Source organism: Fukomys damarensis, unplaced genomic scaffold (assembly GCF_012274545.1).
Source record: "Fukomys damarensis isolate Sample0158 unplaced genomic scaffold, DMR_v1.0_HiC HiC_scaffold_20, whole genome shotgun sequence".
NCBI classification, from domain to species: domain Eukaryota; kingdom Metazoa; phylum Chordata; class Mammalia; order Rodentia; family Bathyergidae; genus Fukomys; species Fukomys damarensis.
Window position 1 is genome coordinate 1,122,019 of NW_022900932.1, and position 20,581 is coordinate 1,142,599.

General features: G+C 50.1%; 1 protein-coding gene and 1 long non-coding RNA gene across 10 annotated transcripts in view; one reads left to right on the forward strand and one right to left on the reverse strand.

Annotated features, from left to right (window-relative positions):
- Msh5 (mutS homolog 5) overlaps positions 1-19,550 on the forward strand; it is a 20,829-nt gene extending 1,279 nt beyond the window's left edge. Inside the window, exons 1-26 of one of the 9 annotated variants that reach the window (XM_010609873.3) lie at positions 2,941-3,495; positions 3,723-3,870; positions 4,020-4,143; positions 4,754-4,834; positions 4,987-5,049; positions 6,073-6,194; positions 6,370-6,479; positions 6,725-6,760; positions 7,137-7,219; positions 7,825-7,870; positions 11,800-11,938; positions 12,050-12,112; positions 14,396-14,443; positions 14,609-14,737; positions 14,948-15,020; positions 15,159-15,268; positions 15,532-15,612; positions 15,843-15,930; positions 16,039-16,228; positions 16,323-16,449; positions 16,789-16,938; positions 17,159-17,233; positions 17,346-17,489; positions 17,682-17,819; positions 17,939-18,012; positions 18,192-19,550. In XM_010609873.3, the coding sequence (XP_010608175.1) occupies positions 3,736-3,870; positions 4,020-4,143; positions 4,754-4,834; positions 4,987-5,049; positions 6,073-6,194; positions 6,370-6,479; positions 6,725-6,760; positions 7,137-7,219; positions 7,825-7,870; positions 11,800-11,938; positions 12,050-12,112; positions 14,396-14,443; positions 14,609-14,737; positions 14,948-15,020; positions 15,159-15,268; positions 15,532-15,612; positions 15,843-15,930; positions 16,039-16,228; positions 16,323-16,449; positions 16,789-16,938; positions 17,159-17,233; positions 17,346-17,489; positions 17,682-17,819; positions 17,939-18,012; positions 18,192-18,303 (2,541 nt within the window). In that variant the 5' untranslated portion in view covers positions 2,941-3,495; positions 3,723-3,735 and the 3' untranslated portion in view covers positions 18,304-19,550. Of the gene's footprint in view, positions 1-2,614; positions 3,496-3,722; positions 3,871-4,019; positions 4,144-4,753; positions 4,835-4,986; positions 5,050-6,072; positions 6,195-6,316; positions 6,484-6,724; positions 6,761-7,136; positions 7,220-7,824; positions 7,871-11,799; positions 11,939-12,049; positions 12,113-14,395; positions 14,738-14,947; positions 15,021-15,158; positions 15,269-15,531; positions 15,613-15,842; positions 15,931-16,038; positions 16,229-16,322; positions 16,450-16,694; positions 16,939-17,158; positions 17,234-17,345; positions 17,490-17,681; positions 17,820-17,938; positions 18,013-18,191 lie in introns of those variants that run through there. The other 8 variants (XM_010609872.3, XM_010609869.3, XM_010609871.3 and 5 more) reach the window with 8 other exon arrangements.
- On the reverse strand, positions 7-650 carry LOC117287040. Its single transcript, XR_004518213.1, has 3 exons — positions 546-650; positions 217-339; positions 7-80 (listed from the first exon to the last, which is right to left on the reverse strand). It is a non-coding gene; the product is annotated as an uncharacterized LOC117287040 (long non-coding RNA).
- Positions 19,551-20,581: the final 1,031 nt, after the last annotated feature.

Consider the following 20,581-nt stretch of genomic DNA (forward strand, 5'->3'; position numbering starts at 1 on the left):
TGGAGGCGGGTGAGACTCGACGGGCTAGGAAATGGGTCCGGGGGAGCGGCGGTCCCTCTCCCAGAGAAGCAGGATGGGGCCTGTGGGGGGAGCGCGGGGAGCCTTGTCTCTCTGGCCAAAATGCTTTTTCCGGCCTCAGTTTCCCTGCTTCATTAATCGGAAGGGTTGCCCACCCCCTCCACACACAAGAAACGTGACACTATCGTTGGGGCACACCCGTGAAGATGCACAATGGAAATCTCTGCATTCCTTCGAGAGTCCAGTCCAAATTCTGGGTTGATACTCTGCAGGCTGAGGTGGGAGAGAGTTCAAGGCTATCCTGGGCAGCTCAGCAAGACCCTGTTTCAAAATGAGACCAAAGGGGCTCAGGATGTAGCCCAGTTTGTGCAAGGCTCTGGGTTCCTCAGTTCCCAGCATATCCCCCACACAAAAATAAAAATGGGTTGCGGGGATTCTGGTTGGGAGCACTTGGAAATGGAAGCTGGGATGGGTGGGTGGTGGTGAACAGCGGTGCTGGGATAGGAAGGGGATGGGAGGCCTGGTACTAGGGAAACAGGAAGGCTATCTTCGGACTTCGGCAGGGCAGCCCTCTCCGGACCAGCTGTAATGCTTCCGCTTCTGCCCCCATCCTGGGCCCCTTCCAGTGCCTCTTGTTCTGTTGTGGCTGGTAGGTTGCCTTGGAGATGGAGCCCTGGGCTAGAGTTATCACTGTGGGGATAGAGCTCGCTGCTGGGGGTGGGGGCTGTTCCTATCACAGGACCAAGCAAAGGTCAGACAGAAGTGTGAGTGGGTTCCTGGGGGACATCTGCCTAGGTAAAGGGGGAGGACAGAAGAGACGTAGCTCTCTTCTCTCAGCTTTGATTTGGGAGGTGCTACCAAACTAAGATTTACTGAAAAAGCCCAAGCAGTACACACATTCCAGTCTCCACATCTGGATTTCTCTCCAGTCCAACCATCCCTTCTGTTTCCTCCTCACCACCCTCTGTCCTACAAAAGGCCTGCAATTCCAGAAAAACACAGTGGACTGTAAGGACACAGAAGCAAAACGGGGCTTGGAACTTAAAAGAGAGCTTGGGCTCACGTCTGTAATCCCAGCACATGGGAGGCTGAGGCAGGAGGATCGTTGTGAGTTCAAGACCAGCCTGGGCAACCTAGTGAGTTCCGGGTGGAGTCGTCTCGACTACATAGTGAGACCAAAAAAAAAAAAAAAAGCTTGGGGAAAGAGTGGGGTGGAGCACGACATGCACTGCTAGAAACCAGCAAGCAGTTGGTGGTTTCCTCTGGTGCTTCCTCTTCTGTGGGACATCTCCTCCCTGTGGAAAGGTTTATTTCTCTCCTCCCCAGAAAGACAGGGTATATTTGGGATTTGCTCACTTGCATCGCAACATTCTATAAGGATGTAGAATGATTCTGTGTGTGTGTGTGTGTGTGTGTGTGAATCCCCTCCATGGTGGCCCTCAAAGCCTGCACATAGGACCCCTTGTTGTTACTGGGAGGTGGTCAAAGCTGCCCTACTTCCCCATCCGTGTCCACTAGAGACTCTGTCCCACAAAGGTCTCTCTGGGAGCTCCGGAAAATGGGCCTAATATAACTCAAACAGGTTTGGCAGCCTCTGCCCTGCCTGTTTTCTTCTACAGCTTTATAGATACAGCTGCTGGATCACCAATATTGACTTTGTCTCAGGGCCGCCTACAGGTATCCTGCCTTAGCTCCTAGGGGAGGGGCAACGCTGTCCTCTCCTGGAACCATTCGGGTAGCTCACAGATTTGAGGCCAGGGCCTGCACCCCCAAGTCCTGCATCAGAGAAGTTTCCCCCCAATTTCTTTCCTGGCCTCTGCTTTTCTCCTATCTCCTATCTCACTATCTTTTCCTTCTCTAGGCTTCTCTGATATCTACCCCTCCTTGGCTCGGTAAACCAGTCTCTAATCTCTTCACACCCAAACTGGAAGGCAAGTTCCTACCTGCCACACCCCGGAGCTGTCACCAGCTCCTTCCAGGTTGCCATAGCTTCATCGCTTAACATTTTGTCAAGGGTAACCATTAACTCAGCTCTTAACTCTGCTCCTCTGCCTTTCTCAGTGCAGGGGACTTTCCAATCACTGGTCAGCAAGGCCAGTGCCTGCACACCGTCTTTTCCAGTCTCCTGGGCAGGGCTTCCCATCTTCCAGTCTCTGGGTACCAAGAACAAAGCTGAGGAGGAAGACATATTTAAGGTGTGTGTGTGTGTGTGTGTGTGTGTGTGTATACTGGAGATAGGACCCAAGACCCTTGCACTGAGCTACAACCTAGCCCTTTTTTGTTTTTGTTTTTATTTTTTTGAAAAAGTGTTTTACTAAATTATCTAGGCTATGCTTGAACTTGAAATTGTCGGACCTCAGCCTCTGAAGTAGCTGAGATTATGGGTGTGAACCACCACACCCCACTAGTGAAGGAATTAAAAAAATACTATATATGTGTTTCTTTGTCTCTCACAACCTCCTGTCTTCCCTGTCTTCTAAATACAGTAAAAAATAAGCTTCAGAGATCAGAGACTTCATTATGTTCACTGCTGGGAGTCCATCAACTGCCCCAGAGAAGGCACTAAATAGATGCTGAACAAACGACTGACGTGCTCTGCCCTTACGTGTGTGTGTGTGTACATGTAGGGGACCGGGCAAAGCCCAGTAGTGGTGTGAGTGTTTTTACTAGGTCTATACCTTTTGGAATTTGGTGTCTTTCAGATATTTCCACCTCCTCTTCAGGAGCTGAAATAATAAATTAGGCCCTATAGTGCCCTCTTTTGTGGGGGGTGGTCATATGCTGAACCCAGGAAACAGGGAAAGTAGGACTGAGATAGGAGTCCTTATTTCTACATATTTATTTAAAACACTCATGTAGTTACTTTGTTTGCCAGGCACAAGTCTAAGTTCTTTATAAATATTGACTCGGAGGGTACAAATATTAACCTAGAGTTGTTGGCACATGTTGAATTAATATTGCGTCTCTCCATTCTTCGGGGGGGGGTAAAAGTACCTCTGGCCCTTTAAGGTCGGCCTCTCCCCATTCTCCGGCCTAACTCCCCTAGACCCCTTCCGCGGATTTAGACTCCAGGTCGGTTTAGGACATTCTCTCAGGCTCCACCCAACGTCAATCAAAACCCAGAAACGCCAAGGGCTAAAATCTAGGCTGCTAAGCAACGGCAGAGGGCGGGAAGTTTGAAAGTTATGGAGCCGCCCCCTAATGCAAACGGACCAATCAGCACCCAGACTCTTCTACGACTTCGGTCCACGCCTTCTCGCCCTATTAGAGCTCTGGAGCGCGCACGCACTGCCCCCCGCCCCTTGCGTCGGCCGCACTTCCCTCAGGTTTAGGCGTCTAGTCGGTGAGACGGTCGCTGGCTGCTTGCGACCCCGCTGACGAAAAAGGCGGGAAAACACCGCGAGTTGGCGGCAGTATTGGGTGAGGGGACAAGAGCGTGAGGCTGTGAAGGGAAGTGTGCTGGGCAAAAGCAGAGAGGTTAGTCGTGCCCGTCTCAACCCGCGTGGCCTTCAGACTTCCGCGTGACGGAAATGAGAGTGGCCCGCGGGGAGTTTCCCAGAGCGCTTTAGTAAAATAACTGAGAAGTCCACTCCGAGCGGCCCGTCCTGCCCCCACAGCGCTCCACGCCCCTCTCAGAAGTCCCCGTGGGTTTGTGTTGTGAGTGAAGTGTCGCTTCTGATCCCCTTCACGTTGTGCACCCACAGAGCCGCCAAGCACATGGCCTCCTGTGCTGCGACCCCCTGTGCCACCCCTCAGGGACTGGGACCCAGGGCGGCCCCTGCCGGCCTCCCCAGCCTGGACCCCGCGCCGGACCCAGAGGAAGCCGAGGACGAAGGCGAGGAGCCGGCTGAGGTCTCCCTGAGCGGGGCGCAGGGAGTGACGCCCCGAAAGCGGGTGGGCGGGGGCTGTTCCCAGTGCCGGCCTCAGCCTGCCAAATGAGGGAATGGTTGACAGCTAAGCCAGGAGGGGTGCAGACAAGAGGTGTCTTCCTCGCTGGACAGATCCATCTGTGCGTGCTGTGGAATTCGGGACACCTGGGCATCGCCTACTATGACACCAGTGACTCCACCATCCACTTCATGCCAGATACCCCAGACAGTGAGAGCCTCAGGCTCCTCCAGAGAGGTGGGGACAGAGCCCGAGGAGGGCCTGGAAGTGTGTTTCACCCATATGTTCTCACCTGACTTAATCTATCTCATAGCTGACTACCAGAGACTCCCTGTGTTGATTTTTAGAATTCACTTCATTACTCAATAAATATTTTTTAGGTGTTTTCAATGTATTAAGGGAAGCAGATATAGTCCTGGGAAAATCATTCCTTCAGGGGTTTATAGTCTAGTGACAATCTTCAGGGCACCCTTCTCCTACCACTCTGACAGGAATATCTTAATTTTTTTTTCTAAATCACATTCCTCACTTTTAATTATACTTCCAGTATGTGATCCCTCCTGACTCTTAGAGTAAATTCTTAAATTCTTGAGAGGGAGAGATAGTAGCAAGGAAAGTACTGTGAGTTTCTTTAGTCCATTGATAAAGATCTTAAACTCATTGGGTGTGGTGGTACACACTTGTAATCCCAGCACTCGGGAGGCTGAGGCAGGAGGATGTGAGTTTGAGACCAGCCTGGGCTACATAATGAGTTCCAGGGCAGTCTGAACTACATAGTGAGACCCTGTCTCAAAAAAAAAAAAAAAAAAAATCCTTAAACTAATTTGGTCTCTCTCCTTTTTCCAAGTTTTGGATGAAATCAATCCCTGTTCTGTTGTTACAAGTGCCAAACAGGATGAGAATATGACTCATTTTCTAGGGAACCTTGGTAAGAACTGGGTCTGAAAGAAGGAAAGTGGAAAAGGACTAAGACATAGAATTGTTCTAGAAGGCTAGAACTGGGTGGTAGGAAGGTTGGGACAGAGGTGGAAGGACTGGGAGGTACAGAATGATGGTCTTTTTTCTTTTCTTCCCACACAGCCTCCCAGGAACATAGAGAGCCAAAGAAACCTGAAATCATATTTTTGCCAAGTGTGGATTTTGGTATCTCATTCCTTTTGCTTTACAATTTTCTATCCCAGAGTCTCCACCCTTTCTCCTTACTCCACCCCATTAGCAGAGATCTCCCCTCAGTCTTACATTATCCTAAATGTGTTCTCCATGCTCCATGACTGATCTCCCCAAGATTTCTCCTGCTCCCGCTCCCTTAATAATCTGCAAATTACTGTGAAGCCTTTGGTTAGACTTGTCTAGTGGTGAGGGTCACCTGTGAAAGGAGGAAGTAATGACATTTTTTTCTTTTTCTTTTCTTTTTTGAGACAGGATTTCACTATGTAGTTGAGACTGACCTGGAACTCATTATGTAGCCCGGGCTGGTTTGAATTCAGTGATCCTCCTGCCTCAGCCTCTGGATTGCTGGGATTACAGGCTTGTGCCACCACGCCCGGCCAGTAATGACATTTTGAACAGCTTTTATTGTTGAAATTTCCCCCTATAAGCCAAAGTTATTTGTTGCTTAAAAAAAAAAGTTAAACCAAAAAAAGCCAGGTGTGGGGGTGCTGTGCCTTTTGTTTTTTTGGGTTTTTTTGTACCGGGGATTAAACCTGGGACATTGTGCTTAGCAGTCAGGCAGCAGAACCACTGAGCTAAATCCCTGGCAACTTTGTTTTTGTTTTTTTGAGCTAGGGTCTCACTAGGTAGTTACGACTGACCTGGAACTCACTATGTAGCCCAGGCTGGTCTCAAACTCACAGCGATCCTCCTGCCTCAGCCTCCCAAGTGCTGGGATTACAGGCCTGTGCCACCATGCCCGGCAAGATTTTTGGTTCTTGCTTCAGCTTTCCATTTACTGCCTGTGCAGGGTTGAGCAAGTCAAGTCATCTCTCTCTCTTTCTTTTATTGCCGTACTCTTTTTTTTTTTTGAACTGGGGATCAAACTTAGGACCTTGTACTTGTGAGGCAGGCATGGTACCACTGAGCTAAATATCTGTCCCTTATTGCCTTATTCTTAATGGGGTGAAAAAATTGGAGAACAAGACCTTTCCTACCTCTTCCTCCCCAAAATAGGTCTGGAGATAAGCAAGCAGCGCCTCCTTTCTGGAAACTATGCCTTCATCCCAGAGTCTATGACAGCCACTGAGAAAATCCTCTTCCTTTCCTCCATCATTCCCTTCAGCTGCCTCCTCACAGTGAGCTGGGTCCTGGGCTTAAAGGTTGGAGTGCAGCCTTGAGGAAGGCACAGACACTCCAGTCCTGGGTTGAGTGTGGAAGGTACTAGCCTTGCCCTGGGAAATAGTTTTTCCTGGTGTTGTCCAGCCTCTGGGATATTAGCATTTACCCCAATTCCACTGCTGATCCCCCTAGGTTCGGGCACTTGGAGGGCTGCTCAAGTTCCTGGGTCGAAGAAGAATCGGAGTTGAACTGGAAGACTATAATGTCAACGTCCCTATCCTGGGCTTTAAAAAATTTGTGTTGTAGGTGATTCAGCCTAATGTTGACCCAAGTAAAGTGGGATTGGGAGGCCTAAAATGTAAGCCAGGGCTGGGTGTCGGAGGCAGTGATCCAGTGGGAGAAGCGCCCTGGGACCCGGGAGATTGAGAGGTTGTGGAGTCTGGAGAAGACTGAGGTGATAATCTGAAAGGAGGGCGAAACAGGTAGAGCTTTGTAATGAACCCAGACCCTTCACACCCCAGACAGCTCCCTTGTTTTCTGTCCTCAGGACGCATCTTGTGAGCATAGATCAAGACACTTACAGGTGAGGAGGCAGAGGCAGGTTGCTGTCTCCAGCAAGAGCGGATTAAGTTTAATTCTCTAATAATCTGAATGAGATTATAGTTTCCATAATGCTAGGGTTAAGTTCTCTCTCCATGAAGGAAAGAGAAGAAGGGCAGTGAGGGGTAAGGAAAAAAAGTACAAAGGTGTCACCTTTCCTCCATGCCTTTCTCTTTTTCCTTTTTTTTTTTTTTTTTTTTTTTTAGGGAGAAACTGAGGCGTAGAAGAGTGAGCCGTGAACCTTACACCAAGACTTGATCTCAGGAGGATGTTCCCAGTCTTCCTTCTGTTTTCTCAGTCATTTTCTATTGCTTTAAAAAATCCAAGTTATTCCATACTTCTCCATTTCTCCCTGACAGTGTTCTGCAGATATTTAAGAGCGAGTCTCATCCTTCAGTGTACAAAGTGGCCAGTGGACTGAAGGAGGGGCTCAGCCTCTTCGGTAGGTATTCCCTGTCCCTCACCGTACACTGAAACCCTGCCAGAACAGCAGTTGTCTCCAGAGATGTGTCCCGGCCCCTCTACCCGCTTCTCTCCTACGTTGTGTCTCTTCCTTGAGAGTCCATCTTCCTTGTCTTTGTCCAGGTCTGACCTTGGCCTTCTCCCCACACCTTGTACAGTGCTGTCTGCCTGTCAGCATGATTCATTCCCTGTGTGTGGATGTTTCTACTAGATGGGGCCCTGTTAAGCACAAACAGTAGAGAGCCACATAACTGCTGTAACTGCCTGTTTGATCCCTATAGAATCTTTATTGGGTGTCTCTGGCTTCGGGTTAGGGACATAACCCCAAATACCTGCATTATCTCAGTGGGTTGGGTCTAATTTTTGCATCCCTATGTTGGGCCCTCTGTGAGACTTAGCTAGGCCTGCTTTGTGTATTTTTCTTTGTGTTCCTGTGAGGGTTCATCCTTCCCCGCTTCTCCATGTGCAGTAGCTGTGGCCTAGATTTGTGGCCAGACACCTGCTTTGGTTGCCTCTGTGTCCTGTGTCTGGGCCCTCAGGTCAGCCTTCCTCATAGGAGCTCACTTCTTGTTCACACCCCCACAGGAATCCTCAACAGGTGCCGCTGTAAGTGGGGAGAGAAGCTGCTTCGGTGAGTGGGTCTCAGACACGGGCTGTACACTGGTGCCTGTCACATGCATATGTTACTCACTAATGCCTACTATTAGTCTGCAGACTCACACATAGCAGACAATCCAGTGGTAGTAGTAAAACTTCTCTACTGAGTACTGGCTAAATGCATGTAATCCTTATATAGCCCATGTTATCCATATTTTATGTTATCAGCACAGATACACATATACCCATTGCTGATACACAGACTCGCATACATAAGAGCAGCAGAGCCAGCTGTGATGGTGCACGCCTCTAATCCTACCACTCAGGAGGCTGAGGCAGGAGGATTGCCACAAGGTCAGCCTGGACTACAGTAGTGAGTTCAAGGCCAGTTTGAACTACATAGCAAAACCCTATCTACAAACAAACAAAGCAGAAATATCACCACAAAACACTAATAAAACACAGGGCCATATCTTTAATTTAAAAAACACACTTAAATCAGGTGTGGTGTTTCACACCTATGATCCCAGCACTCTGGGATGTTGAGGCAGGAGGATACACCCAGTCTGGGGAATTTAGCAATTTAGTAAGACCCTGTCTCAAAAAAATTTTTTTAAAGTTTTTTAAAAAGTAAACATCTGGGGATTAGCTCAGTGTAAAAGTCCCGAGTTCAATCCCTAGTACCAAAAAACAAAAACAAAAATGAACAAACAAAACCACCACCACCACACACACACACACACACACACACGCGCAGACCAGGGTGCTCTAGGGTTGTATCTCTGTGGTAAATGCCTTGCCCAGTGTGTGTGAAGCCCTGGGCTCCTCCATCCTTGATCCAAGGAAAGAAACCAAAACTCAAATTTGAGCTGTTCTCTGAGTGATTCCCAAATTTGCCTGCGTGGTTCTAAACTCCACATGTGGAACGCTAACTGCAAACCACTGCCGCCCATAATTTCCACAGGCACCTCGAACTCAGAGCATCTGAATTGATGCCCACGGGACCTGCTCCTCTTTCTGCAGTCTTTTTTTTTTTCCCCCTCCTGGTTAATGGCATTGTCAGCAGTGGAGCATCTCAAGCTGTGAACCTTGCTTGGACTGATGCTTCTCTGTCAACTCTGCTTAGTTATTCAACACACAGCCTGCTGATTGTATGCTGAAACGTACGTCTCTGTCATCCTCTTTCCCTCTTTCCACTGCTCTATCGTTCTCTCTGTATCTGTCTCTCTGTTTCTCTCTCTCTTTGATATAAGGGGTCACGGTGTAGCCCAGGCCGGCCTCCAACTCAACAATCCTGTCTCAGCCTCCTGAATTCTGGCATTATAGGAATATGCCATCAGGTCCAGAAATCATTCTCAAAATTATGCTCTCTCTCTGGATCAAATCCAGGGCCTTGCACATTCTAGGCAGGTGCACTATGAACTATACACTGAGCTAGCTATCATGACTTTGTTGTTGGTTTTGTTTTTTGATGTGGAGATCAAACTCAGGACCTTGTGCTTGTGAGGCAGACGGTGGCTCTACTGAGCTAAATCCCCTGCCCAGCTATCATCATTTTTAATCTGCAGCATTGCATTTGCCTCTTAACTGGTCTGCCTCGACCACCTCTACACCCCTGCTACTGGGAATTGAACCCCAGGCCATCACAATGAACTATATCCCCAGTGCTTTTTTATTTTGAGAGTTCTCCCTATGTTGCTAAGTTGCCCAGGATGGGCTTGCATTTGTGATCTTTCTGCTTCAGCCTCCTAGAGCATTGAGATTACAGGTGTGCACCAACACACATGGCCTCCCTTTATCAGTTAATGCTGCTTGGGGTCAGGGATTTAGCGCAGTGGTTCTGCCACCTGCCTTGCAAGCCCAAGGTCCTGAGTTTGATCCCTGGTACCAAAAAATAATAATAAAATAAAATGCTGCCATTCCAGCACAGAGATCTGAGCATGCCACAGCCCTGTTAGAAACCTTGAGCAGGAGCAGAGTAGCAGGAAGCCTTCCCGTTCCTGCTGGATGAAGATTGGCATCTCTCACAGTGTGATGCTGCGTGTGACGTTCAGGCTCCCTCCCATTCTCAGTTTTCCTTCGTAGGCTCACCTTCCTAAACTCCTCTACGTTGTCTCCTGTTGGATCCTTCCTGCACACTCGTCCTTTAGGGCCACTTGCCCTTACGGAAATACATCTTGCCTGTGTTTCTACTCTTCTCTCTTGAAGGTCTTGTCTCCCGTTCTTGCCCCGTCAGAGAGGCTTATATCTTCTTCAAAGTGCAAACCAGCTGTCACTTCTTTGACTGAGTTTTCATAGGTACCTGTCAGGAGACTGACTCAGACCTTCTTTGTGCTTACATGGTGCTTGTTTATGCTTTTCACTTGCACTGTCACTCCATATTAGAAGTAGCAGTCACTTAATCTGCTTGCTTTTGTAGCTGTGAAGTCTGCCCAGTGGCCATTCCTTGTACCTCAGCGCCGGACTCGGGCCCTTGTATGTAGTAGCAGCATTCTGGGTGAACACAGTATCCAGATACAAGCATACCAGTCACATTGCCTCTAAGTGTCTTTGCTAGCATACAGGTGCACACGCCTTTCCCTCCTCACCTCCTGCAATACTTACCTTCTAGGGCTGATGTAGGATAATCTCTGAGGTCATCTCCAGGCAACTGGCGGGGTAATTTAATTACACATTCTCCAGTGCTTTAAGTGTAGATCTCTAATCTCAACCAGGTATAAAAGGAAAGAAATTCTCACGGGAGAACTGGGTTAATGTTGGGGGAGGAGTGTAGATTTCCCAGATAGGATTCCCATAGAATCATGACCTGAATGTTGAACTAAGGACCCTGCTGGTCTAAGTTGGACACAGTCCCGAAGTGACTGAATGTCACAGGCACTATCCTGGCACTTTGGAAACCTGAGTTTCTCATTAGCAGTCTGACTCTGGACAGGCTGCTTATCCATTAAGGGCCTTGTTTCCTCAGCTATGAAATTAGGGAATTGGGCTTGACTGAGGGCCCCCAAGGTACTGGTAGAACGTGAGTCAGATGTAGGTGTCTTGAGAAAGTCTGCTTAGTGAGGCTTGTGTACTCTCCAAAGTGGTACAGGTATTCATAGACTATGGCCTGCATTGCCATGACTGAAGCTCTCCCTGACCGAGAGTGGAGTAGAAGTACCTAGAACACATCCTTAAATCCATCTAGGTTGTTTGTTCCATTCCAATTTGAAATTTTCTCAGGGAAAATGGCAATACATTGTAGTATAAAATACATATGCTCGAGGACTGGGGATTTAGCTCAGTGTTGCCCGTGCCTACCTTGCAAGCACAAGGTCCTATATTCAAACTCTGGTACCAAAAAAATAAAAGGACTGGGAGAATTAGCTCAATATGAAAGCCTTCAGTTTAATCTCCAGTACTGAGGAAAAAAATTCCAGAATAAGAGACCCTTGTTGAAGCCCCTAAAATGTCCCTGCTGACACTTTCTTCTTTGCAGAGGTCATAGCTACTATGAAGTGCAGCCTTATCATTCCATGGGGGACCGTTACACTCTCACAGGAAGAACATGGAAAAACAGATGGCTGCTACCCAGAGATACTTTCAGAGCTAAATATAGATGTGCAAACTCATACTGATTCACCGTCTCTTACTCTGCCCCAGAGAGCACTGAAGTGTTGGCCCACAAATACTGCAACACACTGCTCTCCCTCTCAAATATTGACAGGCTCTGTCACATAGCCACATGGAGTGACACATGGTCTCATCCATCAAAACCATGATACACAGACACACACATGCTCACATCCAGCGATTTTCTGTAGAGACAGAAACATACCCACACTGGGAAGACACTACTCTGTAGCATGTCACAGGTACAAACTGCTATGGTCCCCAGGGATTGCCAAACGCATTCTGGCAGTGAAATCAAGTGAATCATGAGAACAGATGTAATTTCTAGTCCCCCACCCCCACCCTCACTTTCAGGCTGTGGTTTACACGACCGACTCAGGACCTGGAGGAACTCAATTCCCGTCTGGATGTCATTGAATTTTTTCTGCTGCCCCAGAATCTGGACATAGCTCATATGCTGCATCGTCTCATGAGTCACATCAAGAACGTGCCTGTAAGCCCAGGGTGGAGGGAAGGAAGTTGAGGGTCAATACTGGACATTAGATTTGTGAGGGGCATTCAGTAGAAGAGGGAAGACAGTGTCTGTCCCCTTTGCTCACTGCAGCTAATTCTGAAACGCATGAAGTTGTCCCATACCAAGGTCAGTGACTGGCAGATTCTCTATAAGGTAAGCCCTTCACTCGTTTTTTTTTTTGTACCAGGGATTGAATTCGGGTCCTTGTGTGTACAAGGCAGGCAGTGGAACCACTGAGCTAAATCCCCAGCCCTAGCCCTCCATTCTTGAAGCCCAGAAGTCTAAAGCCATTTAGCCTGTGTCTGAGAACTTCTTTTCTTTGGTCACCCTGTCCATCCTTAACCCACCAGTTTAAAAAACAGTGTATTGTGGAAAATGTCAAAAATATTTAGAGAGAATAATAAACTAGCCCCTGGCCTAGGATTTAGCTCAGTGATGCCGCTACCTGCCTCATGAGCACAAGGTCCAGAGTTTGATCCCTGGTACTAAGAAAAAAGACCCTGTCTCATAATGAAGTAGCCCCTTGGACCCATCATGCAGCTTCAACACTGACTCATGCCAATTTTATTGCATCCTTTGGATTATTTTGAAATAAATCCCAGCCATTATATCATTTATCCACAAATAGTATTACTACTTCAAAAATTATTTTTAGAAAGAATGGTGGAGCTGTAGGTTTGGCTCTGTGGTAGAGTGTTTGCCTAGTGTGCACTTCCTACGTTAGGTTAATTCCTTAGTATTTAATTTTTCTTGGTGCTGTGAAGAATGGTATTGTTTTCCTAATTTTTCTCAGTGAGTTCACTATTAGTGTACACAAATGCTATTGATTTTTATGTGTTGATTTTGTATCCTGCTACACTACTGAATTTTGTTACTAATTCTAGGATCTTTTGTTGGAATATTTGGGGTCTTCTATGTAGAAGATCATCTCATCTGCAAATAATGATAAACTGACCTCTTCCTTTCCTATACATATCCCTTTTATTTCTTTCTCTTGCCTGATTGCTCTGGCTAACGTTTCAAGTATTGTATTGAACAGGAATGGTAATAGTGGACATCCTTCTTATGTTACTGGTTTTAGAGGGAACACTTTGTTTTCCTCATTTAATATGTTGTTTTTTCCCCCCATTTAATATGATGTTGGCAGTAGGTTGTTGTAAATGGGTTTATCAGATTGAGATAAGATCCTTCTATACCTATTTTCTTTAGGTTTTTTAAAATCATGGATAGGTGTTGAATTTTGTCAAAGGCTTTTTCTGCACCTGTTGAGGTGATCATGTTATTTTTTCCTTGCTTCTGTGTATATGCTGCATTACATTCATTGATTTGTGTGTGTTGAATTATCCTTGCATCCCTGAGATGAAGCCTACATGATCTTTTTGGTGGTTTCTTGCCTTCTTTTTGGCAATATCTTGTTGAGGGTTTTTCTATCTATGTTTATTATAGAGATTAGCCTGTTTTTTGGTTGAATCCTAGTCTGGTTTTAGAATCAGGGTAATGCTAGTTTCCACAAGTGACTTTGGGAGTACTTCTCCCTTTCACATTCATTAAGGAGATTGGCTGGGCATGGTGGTGCACACCTGTGATCCCAGCACTTGAGAGGCTCAGTGAGGCAGGAGGATCGCTGTGAGTTCCAGGAGTGGTTTGAGTGGGTATTGGTGTCTGATTTTTCTCTGAAGTTCTAGTAGAATTCAGTGATGAACCCATCAGGTCCTGGACTTGGTAGGTTTTTCACTACTGCTTGAATTTCATTGCCTGTTATTGAATTATGTGATGTTTTTATATCTTCTTGGTTCAGTTTTGGTAATTCATATCCAGGAATGTATTTTTTTCTGAATTCTCCAATTTATTAGAGTACAGATTTTTGTAGTAATTACTAATAATCTTCTGGATTTTTGGTAGTGAATGTCATAATTTAGCCTTTTTCATTTCTAATTGGATTGATTTGGGTTCTTTCTTTTGTAAGGTATTTGTTGTTGTTTAGGTTAGGAAAGTTTTATTGGAGAAAAGGAGGAAGAAAATAGCTCCTGTGCCACCATGCCCGGCCTCCCTTTCTTTTCCTTCTTTATGTTTTGCAGCACTGGGGATGGAATCCAGGGCCTCATACATGGTAGGCAAATGCTCTACCACTGCCCCACTACATTCTGGCCCTCTTACGGGAATTTGTAACAAAACACTATCAAGTGGCCTACCAGCCAGGTGTGGGGGTATACAGATAATTCCAGCACTGTGGGAGGCAGAGGCAGAATAATTTAAGTTCAAGCTCAGCCTGGGCAACTTAGAACCTGTCTCCAAAAAATAAAGGAAAAGGGAAAAGGAAAGAGCTGGGGATGGCCCTGGGTTCATTCCTCAGTTAAAAAAAAAAAAAAAAAAAAAAAAAAAAAGCTCTTATTGCTTTCTTTTAAAATCTTCTACATGTGCTTCTGTCCTCATCAGACCAGCTCATCTGAGACAGGGACTGAATCTTCGCTCTTTGTAGCCGCAGTATGTAGAATGGCACCTGGTGGAGTTTTACAGATGCCATTTTCACTCCCACCATTTCTTTTTGCCTTTGTGATCTTCTCTGTCTTTGTTACTGTTTTTGCCTGTGTCTCTGCCTTCTCCTCCTGTCCCTGTCCCCTCATTCTCCGCGGTGCCTTTCTCCTGCAGACTGTGTACAGTGCCCTGGGCCTGAGGGACGCATGCCGCTCCCTGCCCCAGTCCATCTGGCTCTTCCGGGCCATTGCCCAGGAGTTCTCCGATGACCTGTACCACATCGCCAGTCTCATTGGGAAAGTGGTGAGTGAGGGAGCCAGGCAGGGAAAGTCTGAGCTTCCAGGACGAGAGGGACATGGCTTGGGGGTGTGGATGTGGGGGTGGGGAAGCCTGGGAGACTCAAGAAGGGATGGTTAGAAGAAGGCTGGGGTTAAAGCAGAGATGCAGGAGGAACGGGCCTGCGGAGAGCTGAGGACAGAGTGCTGAAGACAGACGTACTGTCTGTCTCCCCAGGTGGACTTTGAGGGCAGCCTTGCTGAGAATCGCTTCACCGTCCTCCCCAACATTGATCCCCAAATTGATGAGAGTGAGTGAGGTGTGGGGATGAGGTGTGAGCCCCAAACACAAACCTGCCTGCTTGGGGGTACCATGTTCAGCAGGGAGTCATCATAATAACCAGGCAGCGGCCTTACTTTTGATATCCGTGTGTCTTCCACACTCCTAGAAAAACGAAGACTGATGGGTCTCCCCAGTTTCCTCACTGAAGTTGCTCGGAAGGAGCTGGAGAATCTGGACGCTCGTATTCCTTCATGCAGTGTCATCTACATCCCTCTGGTGTGGGCAGGGGGTGGATATACCCTCTAGGGGTCTTTTGTTTTGTTTTGTTTTGTTGATACTTGCTATGAAACTCAGGCTGCCCTTGAACTTGTGGCCATTCTCCTGCCTCAGCCTCCCAAATGCCAGGCGTGCTCCACTATGCTCAGCCACCAGCATTCTTAGAGGCATGGGGGATTTGTTCAGAGGTCTCTGGGAGACTCCTTCTCTTAAGGAAAGTGCCTCGTAGGTAACTCTACTTTTCCACATCTTTATTCTGCTAGATTGGCTTCCTTCTTTCTATTCCCCGTTTGCCCTTCATGGTGGAGGCCAGTGACTTTGAGATTGAGGGACTGGACTTCATGGTAAGGACCCTTGACTGCTGGGGTCATAAAGAACATGAAACAGTGGCTCAGGGAGGAGCTTATGCCATCAGCCCGACCCAATATGGAGCTCTCTGCTGCAGTTTCACTTTGAGCTTTACCAGTCTGTGACAGAGGAGAAAAGGTGGGCGTGGGAGGTGGGGTTAAAAAGGCCTGAGGGGAGAGGAGGACCAAGAGTTGTGAAGCCCACAGCTTTGGACCCTTGTTCCCAGTTTCTCTCAGAGGAGAAGCTGCACTATCGCAGCACTCGGACCAAGGAGCTGGACGCACTGCTGGGGGACCTGCACTGTGAGATCCGGGGTGAGAGGAGCCAGAGCTGGGGGAGCAGTGGGGGTGATGGGGCTGGGACTCAGCCTGCGCCTGTACGCTGTCTCTGTGGGCGCCTGACTCTCTGCTTCCCGGCCCCAGACCAGGAGACCCTGCTGATGCACCAGCTGCAGTGCCAGGTGCTGGCGAGGGCAGCTGTCTTGACCCAAGTGTTGGACCTGGCCTCCCGACTGGACGTCCTGCTGGCTCTCGCCAGCGCTGCCCGGGACTATGGCTATTCCAGGCCCCGCTATTGCCCCCAACTCCATGGCGTGCGAATCCAGAATGGGAGGTGAGGACACAGGAGCTTGGTGAGAGACAGGTGGCCAAGGCCCCATCATCCATCTGGAGCCACAGGCCAAGGGCAGTGCTCTCCACCCCTGCAGACACCCTCTGATGGAGCTGTGCACCAGAGCCTTCGTGCCCAACTCTGCCGAGTGCAGTGGGGACACAGGGAGAGTCAAAGTCATCACCGGACCCAACTCCTCAGGGAAGAGCATATATCTTAAGCAGGTGAGAAGCCCTCCGCCAGGGCCCTGGCATCTTCCCCATCTTCTCCACCTCTCCCCGTCAGCCAGTCCAGGACCGTTCTTCCGCCTTTCCCGTGCTTGTCTGCCTATGGGAGATGGGCTCGTGGATCTTTGTTTCCATGGCCTGAACTCCACCCACCTCTGAGTAGGCAGGGAGACATTCCCAAGCCTGCCTCTGCCCACTCCCGCCCTCTTGGAAGGAGACAGTGCGTTCTGTACTTTCTGCAGTTGCCCTTTGATCTGCCATTCGTGCCCTCACTGGAGCCTCACCGTTCCCTCAGCCCACACCACCCAGTCCCAGGTCTGTCTCCTCCTCATCCAGGTGGGCTTGATCACATTCATGGCCCTGGTGGGCAGCTTTGTGCCGGCGGAAGAGGCCGAAATTGGAGCAGTAGATGCCATCTTCACCCGAATTCACAGCTGCGAGTCCATCTCTTTGGGCCTCTCCACCTTCATGATAGACCTCAACCAGGTCAGAGGACGCAGAGGGAGGTGGGGTCAGCGAGATGCTCCGCTTGGGTCTGCACGTGCCCTCTGTACTCGGGTCAGGGAGCACCGGGCAGAGGCAGAGGAATCGCTGCCGTAAACAGTTTGCAGACCTTCGCTTTGTGCGAGGGAGTGAGAACTGGAAGCCCCACAGGGTGCGGGCGCCGCAGCAGCCGGGGCAGTGATCGTCTGCCTCCTGTCCGCAGGTGGCGAAAGCAGTGAACAATGCCACCAAGCAGTCGCTGGTCCTTATTGACGAATTCGGAAAGGGAACCAACACGGTGAGGGGAGACCCTGCTGAGTGCTAAGGGGCAGTGGAGGAGGACAGAGGAGCCTGAGAGGAGGGTGTGCGGCGCATGGACATGGGGGCTCTGCACCCGCCCTCCCGTGCAGGTGGACGGGCTCGCGCTTCTGGCTGCCGTGATCCGACACTGGCTGGCACTGGGACCGACCTGCCCCCACATCTTTGTGGCCACCAACTTCCTGAGCCTTGTTCAGCTACAGCTGCTGCCCCAGGGGCCTCTGGTGCAGTATCTGGTGAGGAAACCAAGGTGGCCCCTGGGAGCCAGGGCCAGTGTTTCCCAGAGGTGGGGGCATCTCCTTCATGAGCAGGAAGGCCCCGCGCAGGGACCGCGTCCCTCCCCTCCCCTTGGTTCCCAGGGACTGGCCCGGGACGCCAGGGCCGGAAGCAGGGCGATGACACACGGCTCCCTTCTGTTCTCTTCTGAGGCCATGGAGACCTGTGAGGAGGGGGACGACCTTGTCTTCTTCTATCAGGTCTGCGAAGGCGTTGCCGGTGCCAGCCATGCCTCCCACACAGCTACCCAGGCTGGGCTTCCTGACAGACTCACTGCCCGTGCCAAAGAGGTGATGCCCTCCTCCCATCCAGGCACCGCTCAGGCACCTGGGTTTCTGGGTACACATGATCTTTGACCCTGACTTCTCCCCAACCCTTCCCACCCCTGTATCTTCCATCTTGTTCCTAGGTTTCGGACTTAATCCGCAGTGGAAAACCCATCAAACCTGTCAAGGAGCTGCAGAAGCAGAACCAGATGGAAAAGTAAGTGTGGCCAGTGTCCTGCCCCGCTCTGGCCTTTCTGCTAAGGCTTCTCCCCCACAGGGCTCCACCCTGTGCCCTCCCGCACCCACTGCTTCTCTCTGAAATCCCTGAATCTTCAGGCCAGGGTCTAGCCTGGGCCATGGCCTCTCCCTGTGCTGAGACTCAAGTCTCCCCCTCAGGTGTCAAACACTGGTGGATAAGTTTCTGCGGCTGGATTTGGAAGATCCCAGCCTGGACTTGGACATTTTCATGAGCCAGGAAGTTCTGCCTGCTGCCACCACTATCCTCTGAGTCCTTCCTCTGCCCTCCAGCGCTGAGACCCCAGGGGCTCCGTGCCCATTTGGTGTCCTTATCCCCTTCAACCCCCTCAGACCCAAAGTTTGGCTTATTATTAGGAATAAAGCCTATTTTGGATAGCTAATGTTTCCCTAGGCCACCCAAAACAGAACAGGGGATCGGATGCACTGAAATCCCAAGTGGAAGCCTACAGGGCAGGCTGGAGGGGGCTAAGCCCAGAGTGCTTGCTTGGCATGCACCAGGCCCTGGGTTTGGTCCCCACTACTGCAGACAGACAACAGAGAACAGTGACACTTCCACCACCTGCCTCACAAGTGCAAGGTCCCGAGTTCCATCCCTGGTACCAAAAAACAAAAAAAAACAGTGACACTACCCAGGGAGACCCTCGGGAAGGCCCTAGGAATCAGATGAAAGGGCAGAGGGACTCTTCAGCAGGGACACCCCAGCCTCAGACCCTGGGAAGGGCCAGCCCTGCGCTCCACCCTCCCCACCTCAGAGCCTCGGGGGTCACCCCTGGCACAGGCTCCCTAGAGTTCTGCTGCTGGGGACAAGCCGCCAAGACCCAGTGGCCCAGAGCTCCTTCCTTTGGGTATCAGGCCAGCAAGAGGTCTCGGGGAAGCCCGCTCCCCTAGGTCTGCCCTGTGCTTCCGCTGAACTGGAGGACCGAGTCTTTGCCACCTCCCCGTGCCCTCCAGGGCCTCAGGGGCGAGTCTGGGCTCACAGTGACCAGCCGGGGAACTCAGCCAAGGCCCTGGGACAGTCACCTCTGCCTCCTGCTCCGGCAATGCAGAGGATGCAGCCCCTGGAGAGACAGCAGGACACCCTGTGGCAGGGGCTGGAGCTGCTGGAGCGCAACCAGGCCCGGTTCCCAGACTTTCTGAGGGAGGCTCAGCTTCAGCAGCTGCGTCTGGGGGCCCTGAGAGGGGTGGGGGCTGGCCCTGTGCGGACGGAGGGGAGATGGGTGGCAACAGTGGAACTGAAGGGAGGCTGCCAGCACTAGACTGGTGCTCACTTGGCAGGAGGAGGCCATTCAGATGGATGAACAGACCGGGATCATCCGCGGAGAGTAGGGAGGCCCATTAAGGACAGGGAACTGCAGGGTCAGCTGGGGCTGGGGCTGGGGCCAGGTAGAGGGGTGGTCAGCTAGAATTTCCTAACAGATTCATGCCCAGAGCCCTGCGGCCTCCAGTTAGCCCAGATCCACAAGGTGAACGACTGTTTGCAGAATCTGATCCAAGGCAAGCTGTTTATTGTCTTCAGTTTAGGCTTTTAGGAAATGGGGGAATGTCAGCGCTGGTTTAACAGAAAACGTAGTGAAACCCCCACCCCACTCTCCCCTTGTCCACTGAACAAGACTGGTTCCTGTGGCCTCCAGGATGGGAAGGAAAGGCCACGGAGCCAGAACCTGGGGCAGTGACAGGTAAACAGGCGGTGGGCGGAAGCCCTGGCCCCCGAGGTGGGGAGAGCACAGACGCCCAGGCTGCCTCCCTCTTCTCCAGGAGTCTCGGAGGCAGCAGAGAGGAGCCACCCAGCCCAAGGGGAGCCTGCTCAGCTGGGCTGTGCCCACCTTTGTGTGAACCCTCCTCTGGCCCCTGGGTGTGGGCCAGGGAGGCCGAGTCAGGCAGAACTCCCTTCCTTACTCTGCGTCCTAATGCAGCAGCCTCCTTACAACATCGTTTGTCTCCTACTCCTGAAAGCTCACATTCATCTCTCCGGTCTCCTGCCTCACTCTCCTATCTGCTGCGGGAGTGATCTTCCTGGCCGGCATGGCAGCACACGTGTGTGATCCCAGCACACTGGGAGGCTGAGGCGGAGGAGTTTGAGTCCAGTCTTCACTCTTATCAAGACCTTGTTTCAAAATAAAAATATTTCTAAAAGGGGTGGGGAATGCAGCTCGGAGTGAAGGCCCTGGCAATAAACAAATAAATGAAATGATCTGGGAAGAAGACATGCTCAGGAAACTTTCAGCTTTAAATACAAAAATAAAATAGAGGCTGCTTCAGAATTTATAGTAAAAACAACTCCATGGCTGAGGACTCCTGGGGTCCGACGCCTCCCAATTCCCACCTCCCAGGTTTCCGGGGTACCTGGCCCTGGGAGAGGGACTGGTGGGTGGAATCACGATGCGACAAAGACATAGAAGGCAACTTTCTCCAAAGGCGCAGCCTTCGGTTTGCAGAGGCTGGGGACGCGCACGTCTTTCAGGGCCAAGGCCGTGCTTTGTTCTTTCTCGGTGCAGGGGCGGACCCTGGGCCTCGCGGGCGCCACCGCT